Source organism: Mauremys mutica, chromosome 18, assembly GCF_020497125.1.
Source record: "Mauremys mutica isolate MM-2020 ecotype Southern chromosome 18, ASM2049712v1, whole genome shotgun sequence".
Classification (NCBI taxonomy): Eukaryota; Metazoa; Chordata; order Testudines; family Geoemydidae; genus Mauremys; species Mauremys mutica.
In genome coordinates, this window is record NC_059089.1 from 16,766,251 (window position 1) to 16,778,348 (window position 12,098).

Genomic DNA, 12,098 nt, shown 5'->3' on the forward strand with positions numbered 1-12,098 from the left:
ATTATCACATTTTAGGGTTGGTGGTAGTGAGCAGGCCATCCTTTCACCTGTCTTGACCTCTACTACACCTACATTTAGTAGTAGTTCTGCTTCCACGTCCTAGTTCAATGTACAGAATGTAACCAGTGATTTCCCTCCCCCACTTCCTCTCATTCCTCTTACAGTGGCCAACGTCTAGAGGAGTCTCTGGAGTATCAGCAGTTTGTAGCAAATGTGGAAGAGGAGGAAGCCTGGATCAATGAGAAAATGACCCTGGTAGCCAGTGAGGACTATGGAGACACACTTGCTGCTATCCAAGTAAGCAAAAGCTGTACTGTTCTGGTTCTCTCCTTTACAAGCTATTTATAATATGTATGGTTAGAATTTAAAATATCCTTTTTGTTATTTTTTAAGTCAGACATTTTGTTCATTTTAAAGAAGTATATTATAAAATATTGATGATCCTTATAAAAACGATTCAAAAGATTTTTCTCCGGTATTTAGAAGGGTCTTGTGGATATGGGCCTTTGGCATAGGCAGCGCTAATTAAAGCAGACTGCTTTTATTTGTGCTGGAGGACTAGACTGATGCAAAGCAACCCCAGAATTGTGTAAAAATGGCTTAAAGGTTTCCCCCCCCCCTTCTGAGTTGCAGTGAGAAACTGCAATGAAGAAGAGTCTCAACAGCAGCACGAAGCAACAGAATCTCTTTCTAATCCATCTTTTTTTTTTTTAATTACCCCCTTCCCATCCCTCCATCAGTGTGTTAAGACTCTGGTCCTGCAAACACTTACATGCACATATACTGACTATATGCTTACTATTAAGCATGCGTGTTTTTGCAGGATCAGGATCTAAATGCTTTCCAGGTAAATTATATTTGCATAGTGAAGTCTCTAGTGGACTTCATAGAGAAGACCTTCTCTCTCCTTGGATAAAGGTGAAAGAAAACTGACGTAACATTATATTTAAGGACTATATCCAGGACTATACCCAACCATTCTTCCTCTCTCTCCTCCCTTGCACACCCCAACAAATAGCCAGAATGTGCATTAGCTAAAACTAACTAATAATTGTAATGGTGAGTATTGCACTGATTGATGTGTTGCAGGCATATTATAATAATGTTGTTTTGCTTTTATTTTCATCCTTGTTTTATAAGCAGTCATCTTGAGAAGTTAAATGATGTAGGAAAGTGACTTGTGAACATGCTTTCCCTGCAGGGCTTGCTGAAAAAGCATGAAGCATTTGAAACTGACTTCACTGTCCACAAGGACAGAGTGAATGATGTTTGTGCTAATGGAGAGGACCTCATTAAGAAGGTGAGTGTAACCTGGTAAGAAAAATGCCTTGAACGTTCTTTAAAGTGTCAGCATGTCAACATGGATTCACTGTTCTCTTAAACTGAGCTGCAAGTATGTTTAAAAAATGAAAACTAAACACCGTCTACATGTCAATGTTCTGTATAGCCACAATAACAGGACATTTGGCATATAATTGATTTTAAATACTACAGAGAGAGCAGCATGGTGGACTGATAACAGAAGCTCCTTAGTTTTAATTCTGGCTCTGTTGCTGACTTGTTGGAAGTCTTGGACAAGTCACTTAACTTCTCTTTCCCAGAGACAGCCATCCCAATCGATTCCTTATGCATGGGTCTGTGCTAGACCAGACCAAGAATTCCTGTCTTTTATGCTTAGAGCCTCTGATGCACCCATTTGTGTACCATGATACCTTTTCCCATTATTTTGAATACTTCTCATCTAGTCAGTAAGATCTTTGTGAAACATAAATTGAATTGGAATTTTCTCCGAAAGACCTAAAATGGCTGTTATCCATCCCATGCTTTTGTTTTCTATCTGTATATTCACTTCCCAGAAAGCCTTAATAGTCTAGCAATACAGAAAAAAACAGGAGTAAATTGTTGTTTGCATTCCTGATTTCTCTCACATTTGGGACACACATTTAAGGTAGAATGAGGCCATCTTCTTCACCAAATGAAGAACCCCTAAATAAATAGTGAATCAAGGTGGTCTGTTCCCATGTTGTTAGAGCTAGCGGGCTGCCTTGTGAGTTAATGTGCAGGATTTATTTTATTAGTCATGTGCTAGTGTTTCTTGTTTGAGATTGTCAAAGCAATCTAAGGGGAGCTAGGCACCAAACTCAGAATGGGATTTGAGCGGCTAACTCCCTTCAGTTCCTTTGAGGACACTAGTCTTAATTGCTTCTGTTGTCCTCAGCCTTGGTATCCATTTTAGGAATTTTCATAAGTATCCCAAGGAGTCCTTCAGATGCCTATATGTTTTAAGTGTATTTCTTCCTAATTTGGTGAACAGGACTAGATTTCCTCCAGTGGTGTGTAGAAGATAATTAAGTCACATAGGAACTAAACTGTTTTCTCCTATTCCACAGAACAATCATCATGAGGAGAACATAACTGCAAAGATAAAAGGCCTGAGGGGCAAGGTGTCAGATCTGGAGAAGGCGGCAGCTCAAAGGAAGGCCAAACTAGATGAGAATTCTGCCTTCCTCCAGTTCAACTGGAAAGCCGACGTCGTGGAGTCTTGGATAGGTATGTGCTGCATTGAAATATGGGTGCATTGACAAAGCAGGTGACTGAAAACGGCAGCCCTTCTTGAACGGAAAATGGTTTCTGACTAACTTTGTTTTACTAAGCGGATGTGGGTGGTAGTCTGAGCCATTGATTTGCTGAGCAGTGATATCCCTTCCCCAAATTTAGGAAGAAGGAATGTGGGTGTTTATATTTAGTCTCTGCTTCATTATCCAGGTGAGAAGGAAAACAGTCTGAAGACTGATGACTATGGACGGGATCTCTCCTCTGTGCAAACACTCCTCACCAAACAGGTCAGTGCAAGGTGCTTTGAGCCAGAGAAGCAACGGAGCTTAATGCTCATCAGACCGATGAATATTGGAAGTCCTGGCATTTATTTTTGCATTTTCCTAAAATAATGTCTACATCATCCATAATGATAGTTAATCTACATTAGTCTCTTCCTTTTTAATGCTGCAGGAAACTTTTGATGCTGGTCTCCAGGCTTTCCAGCAGGAAGGAATCGCAAACATTACTGCACTGAAAGATCAGTTGCTGGCAGCCAAACACATCCAGTCAAAGGCCATCGAGGTCCGGCATGCTTCTTTGATGAAACGCTGGAACCAGCTGCTGGCTAATTCTGCTGCTAGGAAGAAGAAACTGCTGGAGGCTCAGGAGCACTTCAGAAAGGTGAGAGCACAGACCTGGGAACCATCTCTTCTCTTTAATAGTCTGGAACACTATAAAGCTTGACAGTTGTGCACAGCATTGATTTAAAATCTCGATATACAAGCTGTGTAAAAACACAATTAGTTGTCATACACCAAATGCTTTCTTGTGAGAAGCCTTCATGGAAAACTTATTGACAGTGGAGTTGTTTTAAAGGACCAGCCTTCTACACTGTGTGCAACTTGTATATCTTAATTGTAGTTATTTAACTAAAATACAATTTGTTGAGGACACATTTTCTGCTATGTTGTATTTTTGAGAAAACGCTTAGCTAGGGATGCAGTATTGTTAAGTGGTCACTGCAAGGGGACTGGGAGTCTAGAGTTCTGGGTTCCAGTTCAAACTCTGCTACTGGCTATGTGTTCTTGAACAAATTACTTCCTCCTTTATGCCTCTATTTCCCGTTTGTTTTTGTTAATAATTTACTTTACAGTAGCACCTAGAGGCTCGGATCAGGATCAGGGCCTAGTATTCGGTACTGTACAAATGACAGCCCCTGTCCTGAAGAGTTTACAGTCCAAATATACAAGAAAGACCCCACACCCACCAAGTGCAAAACTTGAATAAAATTTTGTTTCCTGGTTCCCCTGACCTCTCCCAACTGTCCCTTTACAGCTTGTCTAGCCAACCTGCTCTACTGTTGCTGTCCCCAAAGTGCCCCTCCCTTCAACATGTCCACCACTGAAAAATACCCACTTTCCCTAGACAGAAGTGAGCAGGGAGCTGATTTGCAATTGTTTGGGTTTTTTAAAAAGAAGTTCTCTAAGATGGCTCCCAAGTCTCGAAATGTATTGCTGTCTCCCCAGCTGCCACTACAGCTGCCTCGTTGGAGGCCAGAGACAGCTTTTGCTTCCTGGAAAGGTCTGGCCTTGCCCCTAAGAGCTGTGGGTGAGATGGGCCTCTTGGGCTGTCTTAGGGGAGATGTCATGGGGAGGAATAGCACTATCCCCATTTTACAGATAGTGCTTATGGTTAGTTCTCTGCCTTGCAAGAAAGGAGTGACAGGTGCAAATTATGTGTTGTTTATTACATGTTCTTAATACCAGGTCCTCCTGCTTGAATATATTCTATCTGGGTTATTGCCTAAGTGAATACCTAGATTGTCTTCTCTCTCTGAGGTTGAGGATCTGTTCCTGACTTTTGCAAAGAAGGCATCTGCCTTTAACAGTTGGTTTGAGAATGCAGAGGAGGACTTGACTGACCCTGTGCGGTGTAACTCACTGGAGGAGATCAAGGCACTGCGAGAGGCTCATGATGCTTTCCGCTCCTCACTAAGTTCCGCCCAGGCTGACTTCAACCAGCTAGCTGAGCTCGATCGCCAGATCAAGAGCTTCCGTGTAGCCTCCAACCCATACACTTGGTTCACTATGGAGGCTCTTGAAGAGACCTGGAGGAACCTGCAGAAGATCATCAAGGTAAATCGGAACAAGGTTCTTCCCATTGCCACTCTGCTTCTGAATTCTTCCTTGGACACTGTCCCTCCAGATAATCAGTGCTCTTATTCATCAATAGAACATTACAAATGGAAACATCTTCATCTGGTAGCACAAAAATTTTTCTGAAAGGAATTCTGTGGGCTAGTGCCTCCCAAAATCCTCCATTATCCATATATTTGGGTTGCTACTTCATGACCCCTACCCCTCCTCCCATTCCATTCTTCCTGAAAGACACCAAAACAAGTAATGATCCCCCACTTGTAGCTATGAGATACTGTGTTCCTTATGACCTGTCATGTTTTAGTATTATGATTGCAAGGCTCACTTCAATGCTGATTCAAGATTTCTGTAGGAATATTGGCTATCATAGTTAGACTAGTGGAGCAGTCAGGCAAGAGACCTACAGGCCCTCAGTCTTGGGCTGAGCTGGCTCGGTTTCTGTATTTCAGTGGCTGATAAGATGCCATGTTCTTTCTCGGTGTAAAGTGACTTCCCTTCTTTCTCAGGAACGTGAGTTAGAGCTGCAGAAGGAGCAGCGAAGACAGGAGGAAAATGACAAATTGCGCCAGGAGTTTGCTCAGCATGCTAATGCTTTCCACCAATGGATTCAGGAGACCAGGTACAGTCTGTCTTAACTGGGAAATTCCTTAGGGACAGCTCCTCTAAGAGAATCATTTGTGTCCCATTGAGAAGAGATTGTTAATTATTCTTCACATTGTGCATCTTATCCATGCTTCCTTTTTTGATCAATTGGGTTTTAGGTGTCTGCTGCTGAGGCACAGATTTGCTGAGTGCAAGATCACCTTCTGAGTTTGGGAGTTGGGGCTGGAGCTGGCAGCTAATGGTGTCTCTGATTCAAGACTATTTTAAAAAATGTGTCTGCTCCTGAATTCACTTTCCCAGGGTAATTGTATATACATACAAGCCCTAATGGTTATCTGGTAGCTCCAAAGCTGGACTCTATAGTTCAAGGAGAATACTAAATACTGAGAACAGAACTGAAGAAAAAGCCAATACTGTCTTATTACCTACTCTGTATTATGATAGAAATTAGAAAGGGGAAAATTCTGTTATCCTGTGTCAAACCATAAGATTATTCCCTAAGGTATATTTTCTAGTGTTTTGTACAGTCCAGGTTTAAATGTTCCAGAGAGGGGGTTTCCCCTACTTCTCTAAAGAGTTTCCACAGTCTTTAAGATCACTTTGCAAGCTCCTATCCAATGTACTAGTAATACCCATGATTAGGGAGCGGCAGCAAGGGTCAGCAGCCTCTCTAGAAATGAAAAATAATTTCAGTGTTTCAGAATTGCAAGGAGATCAATATATTTGTACAGCACAACTGTGTCTGACTTGAGCATACTCAAATACACCGCCATCAAATACTGTCAATTCTAGTAAGTGCGCGCTCTGGTTCAGAAGAGGCGAGTTAAGCTGAGGGTGTTTTTCATGTAATCCTTTGATAGTAAATCTTTCTGCATTTATAGAAAATCATCACCTAGATGGTTTTGCAAAAAGTGTGAAGTATAAATATGGTTTTAATTTGTTAACGTGTTCCCCCCCCACCTCTCTCTCTGTCCTGCTGCCTGATACTTGGACCCTCCTGTGCTACAGGACGTATCTGCTAGATGGGTTAGTATTGAATTTTATTTCCCAAAAGCTTGATGTGGGATCCTCTCCTGTCTTGTGTGTGCTTTCTCCTGTCATTGCTTTGCTTGTGAAAGTTGTATTAAAAGTCATTCTATTTGGGCAATGCAAGCCGTGCCTGGGATGTGCATGAGATACTTACCCATTCTCTTCCCCCCTCCCTCTCCCCCCCTCCCCCCCAAGCAAGAATGCCTCACAAAGAGAGTCACGGGTAACAGGACATTGATATGGATAACTATAAACACATAGGAAGGAATACCATTTTTCCTGGTTCAGAATAGAAAAGAGAGAATTAATGGACACTCTGTGTGACCAGTTATATTAAGAAAGTTATCACTAGTCAGCTTACAAGGATGTGCAAGATGTGATGCTCTTTATTGGGTGTGCTTCCACATCTCATCAGATAATCTGTAGCCTTTTGTCCTCACTAGCCAGCCTCTCAATTTCCCAACAGTCAGAATCACACTTGGTAAAATAAGAACATATTCTGAGAGTGCTCTCAGAACATTTAAAACTGAAGGGCTTTGACTGGGTATTGCTATATACATATATGTAATCTTGTAAAAAGAGTAAAATAAAGGAATGGAATAGCCCAGATTTGCATTTTATGGGTATTCAGTAGAAGGTCCTGTTTGTAGACTCCTATTAAAGATGGTCAGTAATTAGCATCACTACAGTTTTTTTTAAAAATCATATACCTTAATCACATTTCCATGTGTAATTCAGTTATGTGGCTACCTACTTGTCCTTTTTTATTCTGTTGCATAACTGTGCTCCAGAAGTTGAGCTTTAACTTTAAAAAAAAAAAAAAGTCTGTAAGCTTTAGGATTGCAAAGAAAACCTAAACCAATGCACTGACCTCTGCTTGAATCTGCTGAAAACCTGAAGTGTAAAATACGCATTCATCTCAATGGCATTTTAACTGAAGCTTAATGTCAATATAACTATTTCACTGCTTATGCCTTTTCTACTAAAATGAGGTTGACACATCTCTCGTTGGGCACAGTGGCAGTTAGTGGGATAGCTAGTTGCTGAGATACGAAATAGGGAATTCAACTCCATATTTAGTTAGTTTTGCATTTACCCAAAAGAGGAGGGAAGAAGAGAGATCCCTTCCCACCATCAAGAATCTTAACTGTTTTCTGGTTGCAAACCCCCAGTGACTTCCTGGATGCCAAAACAGCTTCTTGTCCCCAACTCAGCTATCAAAACCTCCAGCTTTTCCCCCGGACAGCTTCTGTATGCAGTTACACGCTTTTTCAGTATTAAAAAAAGAAATCTGCAGCACAATGAACACTTTAAAATTTGGGTGCAGTGTCAAATGTATTTAATATTAAAATAATTAAGGAATCCTATACAAAGGAGAGGGGGTCACAGCTTGGGAGGTTGCCCCTGCATATATATATATTGTCTAGTGTGCTACAGAATAGAGGGACCTTGTTCATGTTTTGTGGGTTTATCTCTGGTAACTTTTTACTTGCTCTGTAGTGATAAGAATCTCTGGTCTCACAGTATCTCCCCTCAGATAAGAGAGAGAACACCCTAGCTTTTGAAGTTGTACCTTGGTGGAACCCAATAGATTTTGCTGGTATGGGTGCTGGATCTTTGCTGTTTTTAAAAAGTAGTGTTGTGGCTGAGTTCTGGTGTCTCAGAAAATACTAATAGAGAGGTGAGACATTTACTAAATAAAGTGGGTTCATGCTCACAATTGCCATGCTCCTACTCTATTGTCTAACTGATTATTAGAAGTGCAGAGGAACATTAATCTTTAGCAAAACTCTGAGAGGATTAAAACTGCAGTTAATTAAAATGGGCATTGTGTATGTTCATTCATTCTCCACTAGAGGGCATATAACCATGTATAGTAGATTCCGCTTATTAGCAAACTTTCAGTTGCCAGCAAAAATTTGCCATTATCCAGGAGTTGCTAATAAGCAGAGGCATGTTTGCGAGGCTGCAGCCAAGGAAAGAAGTGCTGGGACAGGGTGAGTAGGGACTGTAGCCTAAATGCCAGGGCTTTCAGATTCTGCAGGGATGCTTGGGGGCCACAACGCTGCACTGTATCTCTCCCTGCACTCTGGGAGTTGGGGCTCAGTCCCCAGTGCTTCCTTTCCTGAGTGTAGCCCCCTTGCACGGCACAGCTTGAGAAGCACAGGGAGAAAGTACCATGCAGTTCCAGCATGCAGGCTGCAGCTTTCTTTCCTGTTACTGCGCTGCCCACAGCCTCCTCTCCCAGCCTGCAACCACTTACCTCCTGAGCGGTCCCTGTGCACAAGCAGATTGTGGGGCCACAGCCCCTGAAGGAAGCACTGGGATGTGCTGAGAAACAGCTCTAGGCAGGTTTGTGGGGATGCAGTCAAAGAAGAAATGACCTAGCACTTCCTTCCTAGGCTGCAAACCTGCCCAGAGCTAGTGCTCAGCATGTCCCACTACTCCCTTCTCTGGCTGCAGCCTCACCATCCTGTCTGTAGGTGGGGCTGTTTTTCCAAAAAATGTTGTTAATAAGCAGCATGCCAGTGGCAAAATCTGAATCCCATTAACATTAAACTCAATGGGATGGGATTGGTTCCCAAAAAAAGGTTGCTGTTAATATTGGGGTTGCTATTAAGCAGAATGTACTGTATGTAGAACTTTCAAGGTCAACATTGTTGTCCTACTCTCTTATCAGCATACAGCAGCCATATTTGCACAGGTTGATACTGTTTTTAAATGAAGTTTGTAGCTCAAATTAACTCTGAGATTCTGTTCACCTCAGCAACTCTTTGGTAGATATTAAAAGAATTAGATTTTTTTTGGTACGCAACCAGCACCTGCCATTGAGTCTGGTACTTCTTGAAGTAATTTGCTTGTTTGATATTCTCTGTGAGGTGGTGCTGGCTTGGAGTTTTGTTCCGTTGCTGTGGTCTTGTGGTCTGTTCTTTCCTGTCTTGCCTGTTTTCTTTTTGGAATTCATTTGGTTTCTTTTCTTTGAATAGCATAGCATATCGTCGTGTCATTCGTGTCTATCAGTATGAAGTTGGGGATGATCTGTCTGGAAGGTTTTTCCTCTTATTTTCTTACCTCACTGTGATTTTAAAATGCACTCTTAATTCCAAAGGCTTGTGTTCTTTCCAACTAACTAACTTTCACTGCTGTGAGATGCTTGGGGGTTTGTTTCCCTGTTGATTTTTTGCCTTTCCACTGTTGGTTCACAGCTTCCTGCCCAAGGTTCTGGGCCTGTGCTTCATTCTCTTTGATTTTGAGCTTTAACCCTCTGTGGTGAGAGACCCCCAGATGTTTGGCATATTTTCATTGCTACAGAGTGATTCAGCACTTGAAAACCCTTCCCAAGAAGTATTAAGAGACCTTTGGGAGGAAAGGGTCTGGTGGGGGGAGGGAAGACAATCATAGCACCAGGAATTTAAATTCTACCAGGGGCACAAACACATTACAGCACATCTGCACAATATCCAACTTGCTGTTTGTACACAGGTCATCTGTTGTAAACTTTCACTGTAAATGTTACAGGACAGAGGCTCTAAAAACTGCTGCCTTAACATTGCTTAGAATTGAAGAAACAAAAACAACTTAAGGGACTTTATGCAGCTAGTACCTGTGAACAAAATCATGGAGACCATAACTGCAAAAGGGTGCCTTTATAAACCAGTGTTTGGGGGCCCCTTGTTGGCATGCCAAGAATACATCTCTGTGAACATTTTAAAAATTGACTTACAATCGTGACTACTATCAATTTCAAAATTCAAATGACTTAATGGCTGTGTCAGAGTGGCTCTGAACTATTAGCATCATAGAAGTGCTCATCTGTGAGAGGTCACAGTCTGAGAATACGGAAAGCAACATTCACCCAGCTGTAATAAAGTAGTGGAGGTTTTCTGTCTTGCAAGGGTGATTGTCTTACATCAAGGTTGGCTTTAAATTAAGCCAGTAGTTCTCGAAAGGTTTTTCACACTTGCTTTCTGTGTAAAGCCTCTCTAGTGCTCCTGTCTCATTGGCAAACAAAGCTTGTCTCTAGTGAATCACTTGTAGTTTGTGTGTGTGTTGGGCACAGTTTGGGATGGAAAGGGCATTTGCACTGGGTTTCTAATTTCACTAGGTCCAGTAAGAAGGTGAGTGCTTTGGGGATTTGGCATGAAGTGTTTCCAATGGCTACTTTTATCACAGCCTGTGAAATTTGGGCTTGAAATTAACTATATAAAGAAATTACATGCAGCAGGTTCTAAAAGCCTCTGCTTTATATAGGGTCAGTCTGAATTTAAAAGCTTATGGCCAGAAGAAGCTTGACAGAAAAAGTTTTGTTATAAAGTTTATGGAAAAATTATTTTACCCTAAAAGGATGGTATTAATTTCAAGCCCCTCCCCCCTGGCCTTTGTTGTATGTGAAGAGTGCCTCTCCCTCACTGGGATTCTATGTTTAGGTCCTGTATGGTGGAGGAATCAGGAACCCTAGAATCACAGCTGGAAGCTACTAAAGTAAGCATACCTCACCTGTTGTTAAAACTTCTGTTTCCTATTGATGCTCAGGAATGAGGGGGGAGAGAGGGAGGGAGAATGCCTTTAATGACTGATATGTAGGTCTTTAATTAATTCATACATTTTGAGGCCAGACAGACACCATTCTGATTATCTAATCTAACCTGCATTGCACAAACTAAAAGAAAATCCTGAATTAGTTCCCCCTTGATTAGTATCTCTAAGTCCTTCTGTCTGGGCAGAGGAGCCAGTATCTGAAACCTTTCCTTGCAATGTTCTACGGTCTGTTTTGAGAATTAGGCTGTAGCTGCTGTGAAAGGTTTACAGGCAAAAACACCTTTCTTGGAACATTAGCCCATCTTACAAATCCATCTGAGTCATATGTGATGAATCTCCCTTATCTAGTGTTACAAAATATATCACTATCCAACAGCTGCACCATAGCTTCCTCCTACCTCTTTGGTGTTGAGAGCCTGTGTTCTAGCTCAGTCAGTAAAATGTTGGTACGCTGGTATGTTTGCTCCATTCTGTTTTCTTTCCAAATAGCATAAGCACCAGGAGATTCGGGCAATGAGGAGTCAACTAAAGAAGATTGAGGACCTTGGAGCAGCTATGGAAGAAGCACTTATTTTGGACAACAAATATACAGAGCACAGCACTGTAGGCCTGGCACAGCAGTGGGACCAGCTTGACCAACTAGGGATGAGGATGCAACACAACCTGGAACAGCAAATTCAAGCTAGGTACAGTGTTCGTTCATTTGGGAAGATATTCCCTGAAATGATTAATGTGGTTTAAGTGAGTTAGGGAGAGACTGACAGTACAAATCAAGCAGGATAAACCTCTTCCACTTACTGTTTTGTGTAGTATATATCAGTATGTTCATTTTTTTTAGGTAGACTGCAATTTGAGAAATAGTTCTGGTTACAGCTAGCCCTGGTGATTTCTCAGTGAAATGGGTGGCAATTGAATCAGGTGCATGCTGTGTCTCCATTCAAGGGGGTGGCAGACAGAAAACCAAACAGCCTGAGATTAGCCTGTGACCTACCACTGCAATTTCATGATCAGTTCACTAGTGTTGCTTCTTCCTTTTTAGAAATACAACTGGAGTAACTGAGGAGGCTCTGAAGGAGTTCAGCATGATGTTCAAGTAAGTATGCATGTTCTCAGCAACCTGGAAAAGTGGTCATAAAGGAATTCTTCAGATCCTTGACATGTAGATGATTGCTACACAAAAATTGATGGTCTAGATTCTCAGCTGCACCTAGTTTCCACTGTTTGCAGCTCCCT

The 12,098-nt window shown here is 41.7% G+C and overlaps 1 protein-coding gene across 7 annotated transcripts in view; it reads left to right on the top strand.

Moving 5' to 3' along the window:
• Positions 1-12,098, top strand: part of SPTAN1 (spectrin alpha, non-erythrocytic 1) — a 68,111-nt gene that overhangs the window by 54,000 nt on the left and 2,013 nt on the right. For 4 of the 7 annotated variants that reach the window (XM_044992798.1, XM_044992799.1, XM_044992800.1 and 1 more), the window contains 11 exons: positions 165-297; positions 1,202-1,300; positions 2,391-2,550; positions 2,767-2,843; positions 3,010-3,219; positions 4,377-4,673; positions 5,201-5,313; positions 6,306-6,323; positions 10,754-10,808; positions 11,355-11,551; positions 11,905-11,958. In XM_044992798.1, the coding sequence (XP_044848733.1) occupies positions 165-297; positions 1,202-1,300; positions 2,391-2,550; positions 2,767-2,843; positions 3,010-3,219; positions 4,377-4,673; positions 5,201-5,313; positions 6,306-6,323; positions 10,754-10,808; positions 11,355-11,551; positions 11,905-11,958 (1,413 nt within the window). Of the gene's footprint in view, positions 1-164; positions 298-1,201; positions 1,301-2,390; positions 2,551-2,766; positions 2,844-3,009; positions 3,220-4,376; positions 4,674-5,200; positions 5,314-6,305; positions 6,324-9,313; positions 9,377-10,753; positions 10,809-11,354; positions 11,552-11,904; positions 11,959-12,098 lie in introns of all 7 variants that reach the window. The other 3 variants (XM_044992795.1, XM_044992796.1, XM_044992797.1) reach the window with 1 other exon arrangement.